A 25,683-nucleotide genomic window follows, 5' to 3' on the forward strand; every position below is an offset into this window, starting at 1 on the left:
CAAACTGTGTTGAATAAAAGAGTTCCGCACGATTGGAACATTACCCGTAAGTTCGGCACTTAGTTGAGTTGTCTAACAATTTCCGACCCTAGATATGCGGCTATCAAAGGAAATAACTGAACTTTCACGGCTTTTAGATTGGTTGATACTCGACTGTCTATAGTTGTGTACAGGTGCCCTTAATTGAGTTGTCCATCACCCATTATAACAGCACATAATTGAGTTCTTTGGCTACACTCCAGGGCACCACTTGAGTTGTTATGTAGTGAAACTTGCACTACGCCTATCGATAACGAAAAATTAACATCCTACTGCACCAGCCAGTGAAAACCACGGACCAGGCAGCTACGTGGGATCTCAATAGAACCTGATCCTGTATTGAGTAGAGGGAAGAATCAATACAATTCCGATGGCCTCGTGGACCCAGTTGCGGTGTACCCGTCAACATCTCCAGCCCACAGCCGACGATACCACCGGATCCACTCCAAGGACTTCCAGAAAACAAACAGGTGCTTCGTACTTGCTAGGCCACGGAGCACATAGCCTTTCGCAGTTTATATTTAATTTTCGTAATTACAGACACTAAAAACTTTCTAAAAAACAAAATTGAGTTTATGTTCTAACAGACAGTTCGCCTAGCATGGTACAGTTTTTACCAGCAAGTCAATGAGCCAAATGCACTTCATAAGGATGCTGATTATAACGAGCAGCAATACAGGTAACACGTTAACTAAGTGTATATAAACTCAGCACTACATCTGAAGTAAATCATTTTCAATGACCTTTCAAATTGTTAATTTTGATCATGTTTTACCACCGACGGCATAGTACAAAACGTCACATAATGTTCTTCAACAGTATGTAAATAAATAATATAATACTAGTATTATTATCACACGTATTAGGTAGACACTTTTTCTTATTAAATATAAATACCACAACTATTGTTTATAGTGTGAAAAACATTAAATAAATAAAAATAAATTTTACGAATGTGGAAATAATTGTGCCACCGCGGAACCATAGATATTCTCAGCAGTTTCGTATTTTGTATACACAAAATGCGCTTAATAACGACCAAACGACAAATGGCAGCAATATCTAATCAGTTGATGCTGTTAATTGTTTAAATGTTTCACAGATAATAAACTTTTTAAATAAAAGAAATTTGTAAAATTGATAAAATACACTATTTATATGCTTTAAGCATTATTTACTATTTTTATAATAGTAGATATTTCTACAAACTCTAAAAACATAATTTTTTAGTGATAAACTACACAGCATTAAAGATTGATTTACGATTTCTGGGTTTACCTGAACTGTTTACTGAAATTATAATAAATTATGTTATTTTAATAGCATTATTTAAGATTAGTTATTACGCTTATCAAATATCATCCTTCAAATTATAGATTCCGATAAAAATCAAGAGGGTGATATATTATATTACATTGCAATATTAAATTGTCTAATTCCACGTTTTGTAGTTTGTTTGGTATATGCTACAGTCTACATTTTTTCCAATAAACTTCCAAACATTTTTTTATTATAATACAAATCTGAAATCACAATAAATATTTCTTAAGTAAATATGTATGTATTTTCAATTTTTTGATTCCTTTCACCGTAATGACTCATTCGGTTAATGTTCTGATAAGTGCCAGTTACTGTATTTATTATTCTTTCATACTTTTGAAATCAATTATTTGGAAATTACTTTTACTTAACCTATTTATTTAAGCATAAATCATTTGATTAAACTTTTTACGATCATAAGAATTTTGTTCTATACATATTCTCTCGGCTGATAAATTGTAAAATATTTATATTACACACGATATTTTGACTAACATGTATTATACACTGAAATTAAAAGACAAAAGGTATTATTTGAATATTATTATTTAGGTTAAGTTATCACTCTTATCAAAGATATAAATAATATACTAATTCAACATTTTAAGAGAATGTAGTATGCATTGAATGTAAAATAGGTATCGTGATTTTATAGTTTGTAGTTATTTGATAGTTTTAAATATAGGTTTTTCTATAATTTAACTATTTATTATTCTTTAAATCTTATTAAATTAATTACGATCAATTTAATTCCAAATAGTTCTAAATACGCTCTACCAGCATACTTGGGGGGACTTTCCAAGAAGATTTAAAAGAAACCTGTGCAGATACCTAGCATCAACGTAAAAACTATTAACATTCAATTAACCCACACATTTAAATCCCACACGTCATAAGCAATACTACTGTTGGGTAGTTCCTTAAACTCATGTAAATTCACGTAAAAAACACATAAACACCGCATATATGCTTATTGTAGATTACTCTTATAGATTGTATATTTCCCAAATAAACGTTAAAATGTTAATGCAAGAAATTTATTCAAAACACTTTCACTTGGAGACGATTTGTACAATATTCTAATTAATATACGGTTTCTTTGCTTACTTTTTGTTTCCACTGTAATTATAAGATAATGAATTATTAAAATTTTATTATTAAAATAAAGAACACGTCTTATCAAGTATAACCCTTCACATTTAAATTTTTTGAGAATATACACTGTATTTTATTTAACATAATATGATTTTTTGTTTTCTTTTTTTTTATAATACGTAAAATTAATTATCTGAGAACACGTTTTGGTTTTCAACATAAAATGTAATCTTCAGAAGTTATTGTAACGTAACAAGAGGTTAAATATAGTTATTCATAATTCATTCATTACAGAGTTTCAGTATTTCGAAAATATGTTGTTACAATTTTAATTTAAAAGAGTTTGAGATATTTTGAATAACTAGATATTGAAAAGAAAAAACAAATATTTTTCTTTGATCGATTTTAGATTCTTTATCGCTATTTGGACGTACAAACATTAAACTTTAATGAAATGAAATTTTCAACAACTACATAATACGTTGTTATACTCACAATGTTTTTATATATTTTCGGCAGTATCGATTCGTTTCGTATTTTACTTAATATTATTGAAATTACTTTGGTATCTCTATTGTAATAGATTATTGTCAATCTTTCAACCATTCATAATTCTTTTGAAGTCATTATATAAATTATAGGTTTATGAATTATTTCTTCATAATATCGCAGTATACATTTTGAATATAATGTTTTAAACTTAAGACATTTATTGGAATTATAAACACAATTTATTTTGGCTATAAATTGAACAATATTAAATTAATATACTTATTTATTAGCTTACATTCTTTACGCACTGAAATCACAAGAAAATGTATTACTTTAGAAGTAGGTATTATTGAAATGTAGGTATCTTACTTTTGTACATACCTAGTGAAATATAACTAATAAACTTTATAACACTAATAAATGAGGAGACGAATATTTCTAGTCATAGTGTATAACACATCAATAATTTATATCAAGTGACCTATATCTACACATAATCGCTGATCACGATTATAGGGTATTACACAATCATAAATGCATCTCGATCGTTCTCGAGTATGAAGCAACAGTGATTTTTATGAATAAACAACAATCGTCCATATACACAGACATACTAATGTTGTATTGCGGAAGAACAAGCCTCACAAAAGAAAATTCAGTTTTTCGCTAACAGAAGTTTGTAGGAACTTCGCTATGTTTTGTTTGCTTAGAAATCGACTTTTTAATACTATCTATGTAATTACATTTTATCTGATATCATGTTTAAAACTTCAACATAAGCTATAATCATCAAACATGTTACTCACTCAGTCACTCAAAATGTGTTTCTTCATAAATTACACATACAGTACCTTTATACGTATAGTTAAACAATATTGAAAATTCCAAGTAGAAATTTTATTTTAGAAACGTTTGAAGTCTTATCATTTTTTTAAACTTCTGTTTTTAAACATTAAAGTATTCGAATTAAAAGAAAATTGTTTATGTCATGAAACTATTTATTAGGGTACTTTGCATGTTGCTTTGTATTATAAAAACAAATTATTTTAATGATAGATTTATTGTTCAATATTAAAAATGTATAAACGACATCTGGACTTACACTTTTCCATTTCTGAAAGGACATAAAATATGTGTTATTTCAATAGCATTATTTTCTTTTAGTCGAGTAATTTCGGTTATCAAAGATAGCCCTTACATGGGCGATCAATGATTTTCGTTTCCGCCAACTCTCGTTTCTGACAAAACGAAAAAGATTCAATCTTAATGCCAAATGTTCAAATTAACAGTTGAACATATATATTAAAAAACCTATCAGATTTAAAAAAAACGAATAATCATTACAAATAACGCAATAAATGAATACATTAACAAAACGATTTCAAGAATAACCTTTTGAAAAAGGTATGTAACAATTATGCAAAATCATAAATACCAAATAATTATTCAAAAATATTCGACTTTATAATATAGTATATAGACAAAATCAATTTTAATTAAATTAATTTTAAGTTAGTCAATGAGAACCGCCTTCTCGTGGTGTCTCCTGAGTAACTTCTAAATGGTTCTCAAACTAAAATATTTTGACAGGTAGGTAGAAATAGATTTGGCAAAAATTTAAAATCCAACCTTTTATACGTTATGGTAGAAACTTATGTTGTTGGAAACGAAAATTGTTTATTTTGGCGGAAACGAGTAACAACTGACGCTCCATTACATATTTTATACTGAATAGAATCCATAGGGGTGGTTTTTTATGTTGCATAAAATCTCCGATAAAGTGTTTTGGACTTATTTCTATAAGCTGAAAACTTCAACAGTGATTACCGGTCGAAAATTTGAAAATTGAATATGAGTTTCTCAAAAGTTTTTCTGACCATCCCTTGTTGAAAACACTATCGTAATTTTATCTTATAAGAGTATGAAATTCATATTTCGATAAATTTATCATTGTAATGAATCATAATGATTTTTCATCTACCAATTACAGTTTTATATGTAATTTAAAAAGGTATTAACTATAGAGATTTGAAAAATTATACCACTACTTGTATTGTTTTAATTAACACTTTAATATATGTAAAATAGTATTAAGTTATTTATTTCACGAAAATATGTGTTCCATTCTTCATTAGATACTTAATATTATATAAGAACATATTATATTTAAATAATTTGAATTTATCATAAGAATATAATGCATGTACATTGCACAAATGTTTACTATTACTCACTTTTGTTTTTACAAAACAAATCTGGTAGATGTGAACTAATGCTATCCTCAACTGAATAAAAAAATAAATTATTTAGTTATAATCGAAAGGTTGCTTTTATTACTTATTAGTAGTTATTACTAAGGATATTCAAAAAATAAGTTGCATCAGGTCATATATTTTTCAATTATATTTGGCAATCTACTTTTTGATGGTCCCGCGAATATTAAAAACTTAAATATACAAACACAACTATACAACACACTTTTTTGACACATTCTCTAAATATTTTATATAAAACCACCGATCTATTTAAGAAGAATACTCACGTTTTTTATTTTCTGAACCAAATTTATACACTGAATAGCAATACTGTTTTAAATATCCTGCCAGTCATATTTTAATACAATTAATTAATAATTTAATGTAAAAGATTTAAAAATGTATAGTTATTTTTACTGAAAACATTTTTAACTGCCATTCTTCACGTATTATTCATTATTAATTCGTTGCTCAGAATTGTATTAACCTTATTGAAATATATTATGTCCAAACAATTAAAAACTACAAATTAATTGATATAGTTTTCTTTAAAATAGTTTAGAAATATATTAAAATATGTAAAATAAAATTTTGGCATTAATTTATCTGCTTCACGATTTGTAAAGAATTTTAAGCCCTGTTGGACTACATTGTCTAAAAAAAAATAAGAAAGAATATAATTCTGGCTTCTAATAATAACAATATTCTTTGTTTTTTCACTCCAAATTGCATTTAAATATATAGTAACAAATATATACAATTCATAACATAACGAAAACCAAAATATGCAGTGCGCATAATTTTTGTTTGTATCAAGTTAAGCTTCATCGACACTTGAATAATACCCCTTAGAAACATGTATTGCGACTGTAATGGGAAAGGCAACGGGCTACCACTGTATTTATTCTCCTAACAATGAAGCAATGAAGAATAAACATAAACATGATAGAGTAGAAGAAAATGAGATTCAAAACCTGGAGTCCAGCCATGGACGACAATGTATAGTTTCCCAAGTCGTCAGCCTGCGAAATCCATCCCTTAACGGCCTTAACCAAATACAAGACTTAATTAAAAATAAGAAGAAAATTATATACAAAAATACTCTTACTAACTGAAACAGGATATGGACCGTATATAAGTTGATTTAACAAGGAACATTTGAACAACTTAAACAACAAATGAAATGAAAACAATTAAATATTCTCAAAGTGCGTAAATCTAGTTTGTGTAAAACTGGAAATTTTCGGATTGAAGATTTTAGAATATTATATCGAAGACAAACACGGGAAGAACAAAATTCTTTTTTTTCTTATCTTCTTTTCTAAATGAAATCCTACTAAACAAAAATCGGGGTCGACGAATAGAAACAAATATTATTTGGATGATGGATTATTTCTATAACAAAAATAGTTACGGGAGTCGATCGGCCAATGCCCAACTGCTATTCATTAGCATGTTATTCCGGTAGTTCAATGGAACTGCCTTAAACATTTATTGGGTGGGTGACGGGAAGGTAAATTGTAGAGTATACTTTCCCGTATTTGTACCATAGTTACTTTATTAAGCATAGGAATGTTAATCGAATTATTATTATGTAATTAGTTTAGTCCGTTTCACAGTTATTTCAAGGACTGTATGGGTCATCAAACTATTTAAAATGCCAGTGTCAAATTCACGGGACACAATTTGTTCCATTTGAATTTGAGCCAACTCAAAACTTTGCTTTTTGTTACCTACTTTTTTTTACATTATGAATTACAAATTTGAGGATTGACTTGATAGTTATTTAAAAGAGATTAAAATGTGTCCGAAAAAATTATCACAATGTGAGAGAATGGCCAATTGCATGTTTTTCTATAACATCAGAGGAAAACTACAATTATAAAATAAAAGTTTATAAAATTTAAAATTTTGTGAAACTGTAAAACACAAATGCGTTACAAAAGTAGAATTGAATTTTATTTCATTCCAAAATGGCCCCTTTGTTGTATTTATGCCTTTTACGGTGGATTTCTCTAAAACTTGAATGGACATTTATGCATTTAGTTATAATCAGTCTGGATTCATCCAATACCCAAAATTGGTCGAGCCGTGCCGTTCTCTAGTGATGAATTAACTTAAATTTAATTTTCATTTATATAGATTAAATGGTTTTATTTCATATTATATTCATAAAGTTTAATTTACCTTTTTCATCGGAACTCTTATCATCAACGTTTATACCATTATCATTTTTAAATGCAACAAGAAAATTATTGAATGAAGACATTGTTAAATCATCTGCAAATGTCAATTCATTAAATAACATATATTAAAATAAATTTTTTTTATTTACATTGAATTTATGTCATCCATTAAGGAGGTTGGTTATCAAATATTAATGATGCAAAAAGCTTTTTTATTTTATTTAAAAATTCCTGTATGATATCATATTAATTCATAGAATACTTAAACTATAAATTACTTACTAATAGATTTCCTTACAAAATTGTAATTTAGAAATCCACAACCATCTATACACATATTACATATAAAATGTTTATTAATCACTTGGGTTAACATAGATCACCGATGGTATAAAATACTCAATATTAATTTATATTATATTCATGTATAAAATAATCGTTATAAAATAGTTTTACACTTTTACCTATTTTAGTATTTTATCAAGTTGTATGTAAAATAAGCTTGTCGAAACTTTGTCTGACAACACATTTTGATAAAATATTTCACTACCAATATATGTAAGTACAAATCCATACTTACATTTAATCCCAAATGCTTTTAACGAATCTGTTTGTAATTTTTCAACATTCAAAATAAGCTATTCGTAAATATACTATTTATTTAAAATAAATATTTATGATAATTTTGAACGATAAAAAATAATTTTAAATTAATTTTAATTCTCATTAGGTAATCACAACCATATAGGTATTGAAAAATAACATTTAAGAAGAAGTACCTAGGTACCTCAGAATTGAATGGATAAAAAAATACACAGTGGAACAAAATTAAGCATGAAATGATAATTAAAATATTACATCTAAATATATGTCTAGAACTTAAGTATAATTTACTTTATCATGCGTGGTTACCATTGTTATACCAATAAATTGTAAATTATATTATCTGTATATTATGATATAAAGTCTTACTTTCACATTCTAACAAAAAAAATGAAAATACTGCATTAAATAAATCATTGTAAAATGTATGAATGTAATTTATTGGATATTATACAGGTACATATTATATATTATTGCATATCTTTATTAAATTTTGTTAAAGTTTAAATATCTACGGTCATAAGTTCATGAGTTACACCAAAACAATAAAATATTATTTTTTCATAGACCTTCTTCCCTGTAAATTGTTTTTCGTAAAAAATGATTTTATGTTATTGAATTCAAATTTAACACATTCATTGCAATCACTCCCTAGACACGTAATGTATGATTTCAGTTCTATATATGTTTTGATTCAAGACTATAATATGACAAATATTTTTCAATGTGTACGATGTATTTTATTATATATATATGTTATTAATTTACTTATGATACGAGTGACTTTTTGTATGTATACCTATACTGAGTTAATGCTTCAACATCTATGGCTCTATTATAATTATTCAATTGGTTTAAAACGGTTTAGGAGACGGTAGGTTAGACGAAGTGTAAATGTGGCGGGGATTTGTCGTTAAGACTTTGGATGTCACCAATTCGGGAACTATAGTGACACCAGTAATACGTAACCACAGAACACGTTTGTGATTGAGGCCACACCAGGCCACAAACATTGGATATTATAAATATTACTTAACCAGTGGCGCGACTAGACCTCTAGAACAAGGGGTGCTAAACCTTTGAATGCATCACAGAGTTGTGGGAGGCTTTGCCCCCCACACCCCCTGCAAATAAACCTACTCGGGTATCGATACATTAAAACTTAAAAATATATATTGACATACTTCACATAAACAAAACAAAGAAATTAATATTACACTTTTTTTACTACACTACCAACAACATATTGGAAAATTTTAATTTCATAATCTTGTTAATAAATAACTAATATATCATGCATTTTAAATCAGCAAAATATTTCTGGGTTTCATGCATTATTTATTCAAAATAATTTCGGTACTTAGCTGATTTAATAAATCATTTTCATTAAAGTATAAAGATTTTAGATTATATAATAAAGATTTAACCAATTAAACGTTATTACATAACTCATGAGGGTTCACCAGTAATATTGCAGTCCACCGCAGTAAAAATAATATATCGTAATACATAAGAGGACAAGCAATTGGAACACCAACGTCACTCTGTTTAGGGGACGCCAGTGACACCGTTCCGTTTCTACCGCACACTGGCCCCTACAGGGCCGCCAGTTCCTTAGCACGACCGCTACGACCAATCACAAAACTTCCTTGGGCGGCCGAGCCGACGACGAGTTATCTCGCATTTTTTTAGCACTTATCGATATCGTTGATGTTTCGAAAGATTTTATGTTTATTTATTACACTCTATTTTTCGAATTTTCGAACTTTTTTTCTTACTGTTTCATCAGTAAAATATATTCTTTTAAAACCCTCGGGTATGCAGTTCGTAAATAAACCGATCCCCTTCGTAGACCGGAGCCGTTCGTTATGACGTGGGTTTAACAAACAGTTTTTTTTTTCAAAATTTTTAAGAGTCATCAACATACTGTTTTTTTTTCACTCCATAAAATGTTGCTTTATCATATTTTTTTTTGTTTTGTCCTTGATAGCCTAAACCTGGCATTGGTAAAATATTAAATTAAACCCATAAATAATAAATAGCACCCATGTGGAACAGAACTGTTCTTCGACGGTGTTGCGAACGTCAGTATTAGTAGCCTATATCGGTTGCAAAATATCTGAGCAAACACATAAATTCTGCAACTATGGAAGTGTTCATCGACTGTTATTATTTATATTTAACAGTGCACACAAATTGTATGGCATTATAATAATCAAATTAAATTAATAAACAATTTCAATGCGATTTAATTTAAATAAATTTAATCTAACATACCTACATAATAATTATAAATAAAATACCGTGTACTAAAGACTAAACTGACTATTAATGTGATGAAATAATATTGAATTTTATAATTAATATACCCTACATTTATTGAATATTGCAAGTATATTTGTGTACCTATATAATAAAAAATTATATAGCTACGTGTATGAATACATATTCAATAAATAAGCTCAAAACACTCGACTCCTCGGAAACTGTCTCCAGCACTACCAAATTGGGCATGGAATAATATCCTGCCCCTCGCTGTATCGGCGAACCCGGCATATCGCACTTTGTCAAAGTTGGGCGATTTGTCCTGAGATCCTCGAATATCATCAGCTTCAAGTTAGTCGTGGAAGGCATCTCCACCAGTGGCGCGTCGCTGACAGTAATACCATCTGGCATCTGCCGTGTGTGGACCAGCAAGACCTCGACTACGCCCGTGTTCTCGAAGAGTTCCACAGCAGATCCACGAACACTTGGCGCAATACTTCCGTTACGGACTGCACATTAATCTCAAGCGATGCAAAGCTATTTGCAGACATGATGATACGACTAATATTTATGGTACAAGGGTAAATTACGAAAGTAAAGCAAGTTCTACAGACAGTAAACAATATAAGAAATTATTAGATGTGCTCAGTGCGACAAGCAGATTGGTTATGACGAGTAGAACGTATACAATTTTTATCAAACACTTATCATGTCACAAAGCAACAACATTTTTGGTCGTTTTTGTACATCGAATATAAATATTATAAAACAAGTTAGGAAAGCGAGTGCGGTAAATTCCAGGTTCTCAAGACGTTCCTATATTTTAATATTATGCAACGCAATAAACTAAAATTATTCCGTACACAGTTTAAAATCTATTATATTTTTGTGTAAACTGAATAAATAGTAAGTACCTACTCCAGCGGAATAGATATATAAAACAAGGGGTGCTAAATTTTAACTTGGGGGTGCTAAAAACCATTTTGCACAGCCCTAGTTGTGCCACTGAACTTAATTTAGGTGCTAAATGAGAAAATTCTTGTCTTTTTAACATAAAAATACATGATTATATATAAACATTAAACTGTCTATTTTAAAGTACATTATTTTATCACCGAATGATAAAACTCTTTAATAGCCTATCACTTTCATAAAAGCTAGGTACAATAGGTACATATAAATATATTATTACATTATTATATTTTTATAATATGAGTGTGATTTTTGATAATAATTTTAATATCAATTTCATATTTTAATATAAGTATAAAATTATTGTTAATATTTACCAGTTCCTTCTCCAAAGCTTGATCGTAAAACAATGATCACAATTAATTTCATTAACAATTTATATGAAATCATATTTACTGTTATATAACTTCAAAAAAAAAGTTAAATGTTGGTGTTTAATGAATATACGTTGTGTGTTTCGATTCTAAATACAGAAGAGGTACTACGTTATGGAACAATAAAAAAGTGGATTTTAAACTATGGCGATTATGCATTATAACAACTAAGTAAACATTTCAAGTAATTCTTAAAAATAAAATTCTGAAAAATATGTTCTAAATTAAATATAAAAAACATAAGGTACCGGTGTTACACACATATTGAGATAAAATTAAAACAACAAAATATATTTAAGGCTTAAATTTGAAACTAAACACAACTATTGGACTTCAATATTGTATACCCACCATATTTTCTACAAATATTTTATATTAATTGCTAAAAACAAACATTTTTTAATACATATATTATTATTATAATTAATATTTTTATAATTTAAAATTTATCTTTTTGAAACATTATATGTTATTATCATAAGAATTTGACCTAGAACTATCAAAATATAATTTTCTTATTTCTTATGTAAAATATAATATTTTAGATTAAACTAATAATAAGATGAGAAATATGTCGTTGAAGATGGATATTTTGTACTTCAATTTATGAAGAGACAAGTATAGGTACTATGATCACGTACAAAATAAATAATTATTTAAATGACCCATTTATTAAATAATGTCTTTTTTAATAATAATTTATGTTTTACCTTTTAATCATCACCAAAGGCACCTATTTAATAATATATTTATAGTTTTAACTTTATCGTAAAATGTCATTAATCATGAATAGAATGATAAAGAAATGAATTTGCATCCATGATATTATATTTCATATGTTCCTAGCTAGAAATGGAAAGATTGAATTCAATCTTAACACAAAGTTGAAGTTAAAATATAAAATATTGTTTAATTAACACTGTTATCAAAAAGAGTACAATGCCAGTATTCACTATATAGTATTCATACCTCATTAATACAATTAAGAAAATTAAGTACATAATAATATTGAAGCTGAAATTAAAGTTAACACAATGATGCCATATCTTGTGTGTTATACACAGAAATATTTATTACAATAGATGTAGATCAGTATAATGTACAGAATAACATATTATTATAATGGTGTTAAATTTAAGACATTGCCTTACAAATAGTAATTGTTAGATTGGGCTACAAATCAGTCAGAGGCATTTAAGATAATAAAATCGATACTTGCTAAGTAGGCAAGTACACATAAATACCGTCACTTGCATAATATTATTGCAATAAATAAAAATATTCGTATTTTGCTGAATGATCGCTCCTTGCCATAACAATTTAAATACGACAATAATTCTTTTGAACAATTGAATGGGCCTTGTGAGCTTTTGGTTTTGACTATTATAACAGGTGTGTCAAAAATACCCGTACCTTTTACCTTGAAATGTTGAGAAATCGTTGAGTTTGAAAAAACAATTGAAACTTGTCAATTTTGTTTATAATTTTGCTGTGTTTGTGAACGTTTAGACTATTTTATTAAACTGTTAATTAATAGCGAATGGACCGCAATAATTTTAATAATTGTTTTGCTCTAAAACTTTTCAATGAAGTCTCTAGAATTTAATTTTTAGAGAGTTTTAGAAAATTGTAGAATTTCTACTACTCCGCATTGTGGTTTAAATATATTTTTCGAATATTCAGATAGAGATAAGAGATAATAAATTGCTATAATAATTATCTAGATGAAGAAAAAAGATATAAAATAATTTAACTATCTAGATAAAGATAAAAAATCAGCATTTATTCTCTAGACAAAAAAACAAATGTTAACTATGTAGAGACTACATTGTAGACATTAAGTATACGATAATATATATAATAACACAATAATGCCCATAATATAGGAATGGGCGTTTTGAATCCTTTGTTGATAATCAACTGTTTTAACAGGTGTATCGAAAATGCTTACAGGTACAAACATATTTCAAAACGTCGATAAGTCGTAGAGTTTGAAAAAAATAAATTGAAAGAGCGAATACGTTTCATAGTTGTCGCGTTTTTGATAGTTTTCACTTTTTTATTTAACTGCTTGAAAATAGGAAAAGACCAGCAACAGGCTTAACAATGAAAACAAGCCTGTACAGTTGCTGTTATGCACAAATATGGTTGATTAATTTAACGTACAACAGTCATTATATCGAAAAGTATTGACATTTTTCAAAATCTTATTTTTAAACATTTCAAATCCACGATTTCCACGAAATTTATAAGCTTTTAGTATTGTTCATTCTTATATTTCTTAATTAAACCGCTAACAACTTTGATTTTCAAATGACAACCTACACTGAAAATATCATAAAATAATAAAGCAAAAATGGTATGCCCTAAGGAAAAATATATCATACGTTTTAGATCAATTCAGTAAGTACAGTAAGTTGTGCTTCGAAATGAAATGTATAATGTCCATTTGGAAGGGTGTCGTGTATTTTGCCCCACTATAAGTGATTGTGCTGCTGATTGTGAAAGACGAGAAGTTACAAGTAATACAATTGGTATCGTTCGACCCAAAGGCATAAAGTAATAATCATTTAACATAGTAAGCTACTATCTACAATAACTTATTGTCATAATTACTTATTATAAGTAATTTAATCATTACTGTCACTAATCACTAATCACTAATCAGTAATTTGTCGCATGTAATCCCCAGTACAATTTATAGTCATATTATTTACAGCTATAACTGATTAGGCTAATTCGCGTTTAGATAAAACATTTCAGTCAGCTGTTATTCAATTGTTAGCAATGGTTATCGAGAACCTCATGATAATCTATACGTTGAGTTTATAAATAATTAGGTAATACTTTTAAGAATAAATTGAATCAGTACAGTGGTGGTCGAATGGTTTCGGGGAGTTTTTTTACCACCACTGAATCGGTACGGATGTGACTCGTAATAAAAATAAAAATATTTTACAATTTTTAAATTTTAATGATCAACTTATAAAATATTTTTTTTTAAATATTATTGTCTTATTCACCATATATTATTTATTATTTAATAGTTAATTAAACATGTACCTAAGCGATTAAATAAATGATTATAATATATAATAATGCCCTCCAAAATACGTTGTTCCTAAGACTGAATATATTATATGACATCATTTCTGTCATTATTTTCATATTGTCCATTTGTCCAAGGTGATTGATGATAGTGTTATGTTTGATAATGTATTTTGGCTGAAAGTTCAAAAAATATGGCACACCTCAGCTCTCAAATATCTACATTTCGTAAATGAAATCCCTGATTTATATATTACATTTTGACTTAATATCAACTCATTAATACTCAATAAACAATTACATATGCATATGTGATAAGTTACAATAAAACAAATAGTGTTCGTTATACCTGTATAAATAAAGTATATAATATGTGTTAGGTATACTTATTATTTTATCACAGGATATAACGCCTGTTTAATATAATAGTATTATTTAGTTTTTCCTATACTGTACTCAAAACCGTGAAAACCATCAAAAGTATATCATAATAAACCTTAAATTACAATTTATATAAAAACCATCATATTATACATCGTGTATTTAACGCACAGAAATAGTTATACCAATTCATTATAATAATATATTGAATTGTAGGTATATGGTGTAAACCGTAAGATATTGCCGTGTAAATAGTAGTCACACCAAACTACTCGCTTTAATGCACAAAACTTCCAGGTTCATATAGATACAATAAGTATGGCTGTATATTTACATAATTTGTTCACTCATTATTTTGTACGATTTTAAGCCATCAAATAATTTATTGTCCATTGTGCACGTTATTATGTAGCAATAAACTTTGAACAAAAATTCACCATGTTATTAATATTTATCTTACCTTCAACACTTACAATATTTAAATAATTTTGAAGCAACCAATGTTTGATGATTCTGATACGTCCACGTGGTATATATTAACTTAAAATCTCAACCGTATAACAATATTTGTGTAGCATTGTAGTCACAGATAAACGTGCAATATTATATTGTATTGAAAGGTATGATAGTAACAGAAAATCATATACCATAAAGCATGGATAAAAATATACATAATAATAACAATTATAGTACCTGTCAGTATTTATACACTATTTAGTGTACTGCAAAATGATTTAAATTCATTTTAATTCGTTATAGTGTTCTGAAACGACCCAGTTCAAAGTTAATGCAAACAATGATTAAACTTTTTTTATCAAAACTTTAAACATTGAAAAGCACTTTACAAGTGTACTCATTGTTGATAATCATTATTATTGTAGGTCTAAATGTCAATTAATAAATATAATTAAATCATTATATTTTTGTTTGAATATAAGAAATACAATTGTAGGTATACAAAATAGAACGATAATAGCCAGTCGACCCAGTCATCGAGGCCTACAATTTCAATAGAAAACAAAATATTGTACAAAATGCGGATAACATAAAAAAGTAAAATTTTATCAACATTAAATGATTCTTAATTTTAAAACGATTAAAACAATTTTTATAATTTAAAGAATATTTTTTATATTTATATACAAGTAAATAACTTCTACACACAGATATATAAACATATTTTCTATAATATTTGACAAATATTAATAAAAATAATTAACTATAGCAATAAATAATAACAAAAATTTACAAATTACTTATATATAAATGGAAGATAAGTCTAAATAATATTATAATATAATAACCATGATATACGTGAGAACGATTCAAAACCCTGGAATGTAAATTTCACATCTATTTCAACAATTCATAACGATTAATAAATTGATCTTGTTAAGTGAATTTTTTTAAAATAAAAATCGAGGTAAAATGTATCATAGACCATAGACAATGAGTGTTCAAAAAATAATTGCATGAATTAAAAATTTAAAAATGTTTATTAAAACCAGAAAATGAAATGTTTTGAAGTTAAGACAGATTGTCATTCGAGAAAATTACAATCTGGTCTAAACCGATAAATGTTTTTATGTATAATATAATATTATAACGTTGTACATTAATACAACTAATATTTTATTATAATACCTAATTACTCGATTAAATCGCGAAAACATCGAAACGAATAGTAAAGTATTAAGTATTTCAATAAAAACTGATGTAATTATTTAATGATTAATATTATTCGGTACTTAAGTATTGCCTATGAAAATAGTTCAATATTTATCAAAATTAAATAGTTGGTTTTGCTGTTTTGAGTGTACGGTAATAAATATATACATATTTGCTTACGTGCGAAGTATAATTACTCAAATTAGTTTAGTTATATACTTATTACTTATATGTATTTAGATATTATAAACTTGTAAAAACTAAATTTTTTTGGGGGTGTTTTGGTTGAAATATGAAATTAAAATTATGAAATACGATGAAATACGATGAAATAAATTTAAAGTAGGTACTGGGTCTACGTGAGAGATGCAATAATAAATATATTTATTTAATATTAAAATTTCTAAAATAATTATTTATTTAAAAAGGGAACAAAGTTACAATTCAATTAATTATTACGTTTCATATAATTAATCACAAATTTATCATTTGGATAAGTGACGACATTTCAAATTCACTAAATTGCCATCTTTTATGGGTCTACCACTGAAAGTCTTTGCAGGTCACAACTTTTTTAACCAACCTACACTTCACTGCTATTAACTTTCAAGACTCGTTTATTGAAATGAAACAAAACAAACTTAATTTAAACTACAAATATTCTCAGTAGGTAATAGTAAGTACTGTAACACCGGACTAATTACGTATAATATACGAGTATATAAGACCAATATATTCCACAAAAATATAATGATGAACATTCTCAATAAATATTATAAGCTTTTGGGAATATTCTGATACACAGATGGGAACCTACTTTTGATTATAGTAGGTTTTCGATTTTGAAAAAATAGTAGCCAATGATTATAAAAATATAAAGTTTTATCACCAATACTGGCGTAGTGGCGTCTATTGCATCGTGGCCATTATATTATGGGTAATAATATTAGTATGATAAATGTATGCAGCGATCGAAAAGACGTGTACCATTACTAAGTATTATGTAAAACACGCATAATTCGCTGTGGATTTTAATTCGACAGTATTATAACTACAACAGGTACCTACTACCATTGCTTATAAATACCATACAAAAAGTATAGTACCTACCTACTAGTATTTAAAATCATTACCACTACCTATGTATAATATTCTAATACTATTATGCGTGCACGTCACGTGTTCCCGGAATAGGCATCTACATATTATTACTATTACGACGTCCCCAATACGAATCGAATTAGTGATAAATCGTTTTCGACCTTCACCGCAGTGAAAAATTAATTATTTTACGTCATGATTTATTTTGAATATTATACAGACGTACGGGTAGGTATTAATGAGAACGGCCGCTATGCTATAGTAATAATTTATAATAATATACCGAGTACCTACATATTAGAGATGCTCGATAACATAATAACATCACATGGTGTAATAACGTGGGTATCAAACGATTGAGCACGTTTTACCTTTTCGATCGAGCACACTCTAAGTTCCAAAAGACCTAACCACCGTCCTAAAAAACTAATACGATTGAGTACGATATCACGTGCAACATTGCAACATAATTTATTTAACATGAAACGAAATGTGACAATTAAAACTTTATCAGTGTTTGAAAGATGTTTTCGTTCATATTATATTTTCTGATGTACAATCAGGGATGAGCAAGTTACTCGATTAGTTATGACTGGTTGTAAGTTTCGTGTTACAAGAATACAATGTAGGTGGGTATTGTGTCATGCAGTAGCTGGTTACAAGTCAATAGCCACAGTTCCAAGCAATAATAGTGAGTTCGTATTAAATAAAAAAATTTTTGACGCGGTGTGCACCAGCAGTGAGGTCGGCGTATACTATAGATTCAAGGAGGCTATTGTATAAGAGTTGCCAACGCCGCCAAAATTGTAACGACAAAATATATATAACACTTGTCACATTTCTGGACCTTGTTCAATTGTATCGTGTTTTTTTCTGAAAATCAGTTTTATCACCTTTTTGGTTTTAAAGTTAGTTTTTTTTAAATAACAAATCACTTCACTATAGATCAAAATCAAATTTCCTCATGTGGCAGTCGTGGGCAAGTGACGTTTTCCACACAGTATACGTCATCACAATGCGACTTAATAAAATCGTCAAAACTATATTATTAATATAATACATAACATGATGGACATACTCTCATCCATAAGCGCCAAGAATTGAAAAAATCATTGGAATTTTTTAGTAAAAAGCCCCCCCCCCCCCTCAACATTAAAAAATTGTGTGAAAACTGTAAAGGCTTTATTACTATCAATTCTTAATGATAGTGATATTATTGTCACTTTGGAAAATATCCTTATCTGGGCTGTTTGAATATCCGTCATAACACTGAACATAGCAGTTTGTTTTTGAGTTCGAACATCAGAATTCAATTCAAACAATCAGATAAATTAGTTAATTTATTCACTACTGTATCGAAAATCTCTAAAAACAGTTCAGATACATCTGAATTATAATCAACAATACTAAAACTGACAATTGCTTTATATATTAATTGTTTGCTGTTTTATCCATATTAATATTATTATTCATCGATTTATTACATTTTGCTAAATAAAAAACTTTTTTTTTTAAGAAAATTATTACTTAGTCATTAACAAAATCTTATCACAATGTTTATAGATTGCTCAGCTAAAAAAAATGTCGATAAGTACTCTCAGTTATACTATACGTACTCTATATATTTGGGCACCCACCTACATGGCGCATATGGACTCTCATTAAACGTTGGTTTTCTATTGATACCAGAGAATCGTAATTAGTAGCACACAATTTATTATCAACACAGTTCTTCCTCGCAACAGCTAGATAGAAATCCGAAACGAACAGGCGATACGAGTGACAAACATCATTACCTCCACAATTGCCACCAGAATTTTGGAGCTCTTCGTTGAGTTTATATTTAACTGGCTATATCATATACAAATTTATGTGGGGAACGATAGTTAACATAATTATAGATAATATAATAGATTTTCGCACAAAATGATTGAGCAACTTAAGTCTGAAAAGTATTTTTGAAAACGTCAAATACCATAATTATTATAATATAGTATTCCAACAACGGTATTGTTATCATTTAAATGGAATTAATGTGCATACAATTACTAATATGTTTTTCACCAGTTCGTTGTAAATCGTGGCACATATGCTTGTATTACATATTATATTATCATACAAAATATAAGTAATAATTATCAGTTTAACCAAAAGTTGGAGATAAAACTATACAATCGAGTGAACAGTATAATAAATAATAACATAGGTACAAATATAATGTAACACCCGAGCTGAAATATTATAAACGTCGGGCAATTTAAAAATTGTGGGTCCACTGTTATTGTTCATAAAGTCGTTTGGGGAAACATAAACAAATAAAAAACTGAAAATCAACAACAATAATAATACGTGACGTGTGTTCAAGAAACTACACAGGTTTTGTCGTCGGGTTTTTTCTCACTTTTTTCCTTCTGCCGCATTAACTTCTTGCAGATTGCATCTGAACATAACACACATATTAATAAAAAACAAGCAAAAAAATAAAATATATTTATATAATGTACACAGAAAAATACGGAACCGGAATAATGCAAATTGTGACAATTTATTTTACTCTACATTATTATAAATTATCCCTCCAGCCGAAAACCGACCGAATTTTTATGCAAATGACGTGTTTTATGGTCAACTGATTCTAGCGGGATAATTGAAAATTATTTCGAGCCCATGTACGTCGGTCATTAATTTTAAGAACTGACCTCATTGTAGATAGGTACGTTATAATATATATTACAGCAACAGCAGTCCCGTATAACCGCGGATGGCAAGCAGTGGATATCTAACACCTTGTCTCATACCCCTTACTCGAGCAACCATTGTAAATATTTTGAATTTAAAATGTTTACCTATTATACTCTATATTATACTATTATATATTACGATACAGTTTATCAGTTCAAATAATGACCAGAACTATTTTAAATAATATTTTTAAAATAAAATAATATTGGGTACCAATGTACATACACCAGTGCTTTCATTATAAGTTGTCATCGATGCAAGAAATCACTGATTTATATCGATCGCTTCTATAAAATAATAATTTTTAATTAAAACTGGATAATAGGTATATAATTTCATAGGTATTTGTAAATGTACCGCCACGCCACCGAGTGACGTTATGCCAGCAGTTTTTAAACTAAAATGCCAATTTACTAAAGTTATTAACTTTGAAGGTTGAGGTATTTGTTTAAAACAAATTTGAATCATATATTTTAAGATAATGAGTACTGACATTTAATGCTTACAGCAAAAATATATTGTTAAAACAAAATATAAAATGTGTGATGTTAAAAAATGTTTGGAAATTATTGTTTTACTTTTATTCATGTTTATTTGCATATATTAATAAGACTGTAATTTTTAACTATACTATTATACTCTGTGCACCAAGAGAACGCGGTGGTTCTGAGCATCCCTCCGTGTCACCCTAACATCGATACCGGTTCGTCTATAGCAAGGTGTCACTTGTTGGAACCAGGTTCGATAGGCACACGTCGCGCTCTCTTTCTGGACAGAGCTTAGGAGTACTATTTATATTTAATGTTCAATAATATACCTATAGTTATAATTATTTACTTTTCATTTGAAAGTTTCGTAAAAGTATATACAAATACAATAAAAGGTACAAGTCGTCATGTAACCCGGTGGTGGGGTGGTACATTTTATATGGTTTGGTTGAGGGACGACAATGAACAAGTACTCATTATCGCAATATTATTACATTAATACCAATCGCTATTTATAACGCATAAATTATTATTTATTATAATGCAACTTCCCTTTAAACATTTGGTTGGCATCTTGAATATTTGACTTATTGATATTATCATAATATTATGCACGTCTTTACTTTATGTTATAACGCAATTTGTGTACGTGGTGGCGATGGTGTTCGGTAACTTGGAATAATTTAATAATAATTACTGTTTACGAGATGGCCGTGCAGAATCGCACTCTGTCAAATACATCAGAGCAGTGATATTTCCATGGACCAATTTATTTATGGCTACACATGGTTATACATTCAATATATTTTAGTATACCACAATAAAAAAACTCGATATCAGTGTACCATCTTCATTTAGCATTTTATTTAATTCTCTTCGTAACCATACTATCATGAGCTAACCAGAAGTAGATCAAAGGATCATCAAATTGGAATTTTAATGGAAATTTTTTTTTTTTTTTTGTTCTTCAGTTAAAAAAAAAATTAATGTTATGTATAAAGGACGCTTGATAGGGATGCAGGCGTATAGTTAAAGCCGTTATTAAACGTAGTTGATATTATTTTTTTTTTCACAATCTGATCGGCAGTAATTATATATTATTATAGTCATTATTGTTATTCCTACGTTTAAATTATTCGTATTATCAAGTGACTGGACCTTTCACACACCAATATTCGATTATTGTAGTATGTATGAATGCGTTTAACGATGCTAAACATATTGCATAATATTCCAATTAATTTACATTTAATGAAAAAAAAGTCCAAGTTTTATCCAGCAGGCAGCAGCGTATTGCACTAATCGTTAAACTTTCGAGTCATACGAATGTGAGGTGTGTACCATACCTATAATATATTATTGCACATGTTTACCTAAACTTATTTATTTTACACTGCAGCGCCTCTCGAGAACTTTCTTATTAGTGTTAGTAACTTGAAAGCGTGGCCACCGATGGAAAATCCATTATCCGAGTAGGTACTTTAAATTAGTAAATACTCGTGGGACATTGTCCAAATGAATAATATAATAGAATGTAGGAGCAGTATATACCCGAAGCTATAGTAGCTGATCAGATGTTATGTTTCAACGAGAAAAAATGTATTATGGACTTAAATATCAAGGTTCATAATAATTTATTACATGTACTTTCATGGCTGATATATATGCACTATGCAGTATGTATGCGTGAATATGAATACCTGCAGTGTATGCATATTGGATGTGTGTGTTTACTATACTACTAGGTGTGGAATTAATTAAATTTGTCGTATTTATACGGAATTTCTAAAAAAAATATATGCACTCATAAACAATGCAATATATCGACACTTCATACAACGTGTATATACGTGAGTGTATCGGACAGACCATTTGGAATTTAGATTTGATAAACTAAAAATAAAACAAACAATCGAAATCGGTTTTTGAAAATTAAAATTGAATAATTTAAAATGGATTATGTGGAAATAATAGTAAGCTCCGTAGGTTGTTAGAAAAAATGTGATTTTTATACTATGTGTCTATAACAATTTATCCATAACGATTCATCTTATTTTTTTATTTTTAAAGGAACTCCACCACCGCCGTATTTGCGTATGTTTAATGCCGTCGATAATATTGTTCAGTGAAATGCATAATATAATTATTACCTACCCACATAAAATGTTTTTCTGTTATAACTTATAATTTTGGGTACATATGTGTATCGAAAAAAATAATGTTACCTGCTAGCGTATTTTTTTCGATCGTATTGAGACTATCGATGAGTTCTTCTATGGGGTCAAGATCAGGGCCCAGACTATCGACCCAAATTCTCAACACTCTATAACCGTGTTGTTTGTAACTGGATGGACCTGTAATCAAAATTTTGACGTATTCGATGAATGTCGTTAAAGCATTTAAACAATATAATATTATTACATTACGAAACGGTATAGGTTGCCGGCAGTGATCAGAAGAAATTTAAATATTGTATAATGTATAGGTAATATTATATGCGCCGAATGTTCGGGGAAATGGTTGCTACTTGCTGCCTGGTCATTTGTATCAATTTACGTGAATATTAATTCGTCTCGAGTTTGTAAATATCCATACACAGGCAATAAGCTGGGCACAACCTTAGCCTAAAAATAAACCTACAAGTCCTGTGAAATATTCTATAATAACTCTACCGAGAAGGTGAGATATATACATATTCACCGAGTGATTCATCAAGCATGCTCAATCCCCTTTTTTCTTCAAAAATACAGTTGTTTACCTACTTAAAGACCGTATTTTTAAATACTTAAGATTTTTTTGTATTACTTTAAGATAGTCCTGTGGCGATGGAAACTTCTGCTTTTTAAATTAATTTTTTTCTCAAAAACTTGGCAAATCTGAATCAAAAATATTCGTATTAGCTTTTGAATTATTGAACTTTGTGCTCTAAGGATAAAGGCCATTATAGTAATGGGTCTATAAGACATGAAGACACCAAGGTGATTCGAATATTTTAGTCTTTAATATATTAAACATTAAAAAATGTATAAATAAATTGTTATAAATGGCCCAAGTACAATAAATACTTTTTTTTTTTTTTTTTTTAAAAAAATTTTATTTATTACGCTATCTGTTACAATATTGAACAATAAGCTTAATTGATAATAACATAAACAAAAAAATAGACAGAAGAGACTGAATGAAGAGACCTCCCATCGGAGGTACTTCAGTCAATAAATACTAGTTCCAATATATCGTATATTTTATACTTTTGTAAAACTATTTTTAAGAACTATTATCGTTAATACAAACCTTGTTATGACTAAGAAACCACTCATTCTAAATTTGAATTAGGTACATCAAAATGATTTACAAAATAATTTACAGTTAAAAAAGGGGTTATCATTTGAAAAACAGTAGTTTGTATCACACAGGACACTCCTTAAGTCCTTAAAAAGTAGTAAGTACAGCAAAATCCAAGAATTTGAAAAAATTATTTAAGGATATTTAAAAATTTCCGAAAATCAGAATTTTAAGAAATTCATTATTGAAGGAAAAAATAGGGGTGATCATGCTTGCAGGTAAACCATACTGTGTATATATTATAAAATGTGCATGTAGCTACGACTAGTCATGTATTTTATATGTTAGTTATCGACACGTGGAAAAGTCCCTATCAGAACTGCAGCTCGATTACGGGAAGAAATTTGTTTCCAATGTTGTAATAAAATACTTCGCATTCGGAATAATATATAATATATATATTTATATTATTGTTATACTAATATAATATTATAGTTATGGAGAAAAATACTAAAACTAAAATAATCTAAGACACTCAAATATTACCTATATACTGGTGTTCGATCGCTTTGATCTGTTCGTCAGTGAACGCCCATAAATGAGCCAATTTTTTCCATTCACCAGGACTGAGCTGTTTGTGGGATAATTTTCGTAATATGATTTCTAAATTTTCATCAGTCTCTTGCAGCGCTATCGAAACGTCCAAGTCTGGATTGCACTTCCATTTCCTTCGTTCTTCAGGCGTTTTCGGTCTAGTTCGTTTCTACGTACATACAAACACGAGTTTAACCCTCAAGAATAAAATATTGAGTGCATCGCGACGATTAATGATTTCACTGTGACGTGTGAATAAATTGATCGTATTTTTATATTTGTATTTAGGTATTCGTTTATGACGTATAAGTACCTTGGGTGTGTACTCTAAACGAGCGGTTTTTATAATCATGTCCACGATGGCAGTGAAACTTCCTCTAGCTGCTATGTATAACGGCGTTTTGCCTCCCTAACATAAAACATTTATAGAACATAAATTATAAAATATTAATCTTGAACCCATAATATAATATATCATGTTGTCGATATGCATATTTTTAATAAACTTTTGGATACATTAAAAAAAAAAAAATGCTTATTGTTATAATTTTAATAAGGAAAAAGAGCAAATGAGCGAATTATATAGATTACATATTACATTTGTGATTGTCATACACCTATACCTATGGTATTAAAAATGACATGAGCATACTGATTTATTTATCATACTTATGTTTTATAAAGTACCTATGTACTCTGATGTAAAATTAAAATTAAATTGAAATACAAATAGTTTTTTATGGTACTTTCGAGCAAACAGATTTGTTTAAATTTTTGT

General features: G+C 28.4%; 1 protein-coding gene across 2 annotated transcripts in view; it reads right to left on the bottom strand.

Moving 5' to 3' along the window:
• Nucleotides 1–17,163: 17,163 nt before the first annotated feature.
• Nucleotides 17,164–25,683, bottom strand: part of LOC111035358 (ankyrin repeat and death domain-containing protein 1A-like) — an 86,918-nt gene continuing 78,398 nt past the window's right edge. For both annotated transcript variants that reach the window (XM_022316942.1, XM_022316943.1), the window contains 4 exons: nucleotides 25,219–25,314; nucleotides 24,858–25,074; nucleotides 23,255–23,383; nucleotides 17,164–20,239 (listed from right to left, as the gene is read on the bottom strand). In XM_022316942.1, the coding sequence (XP_022172634.1) occupies nucleotides 20,160–20,239; nucleotides 23,255–23,383; nucleotides 24,858–25,074; nucleotides 25,219–25,314 (522 nt within the window). In that variant the 3' untranslated portion in view covers nucleotides 17,164–20,159. The remainder of the gene's footprint in view (nucleotides 20,240–23,254; nucleotides 23,384–24,857; nucleotides 25,075–25,218; nucleotides 25,315–25,683) is intronic.

Source organism: Myzus persicae, unplaced genomic scaffold (assembly GCF_001856785.1).
Source record: "Myzus persicae strain clone G006 unplaced genomic scaffold, MPER_G0061.0, whole genome shotgun sequence".
Classification (NCBI taxonomy): Eukaryota; Metazoa; Arthropoda; class Insecta; order Hemiptera; family Aphididae; genus Myzus; species Myzus persicae.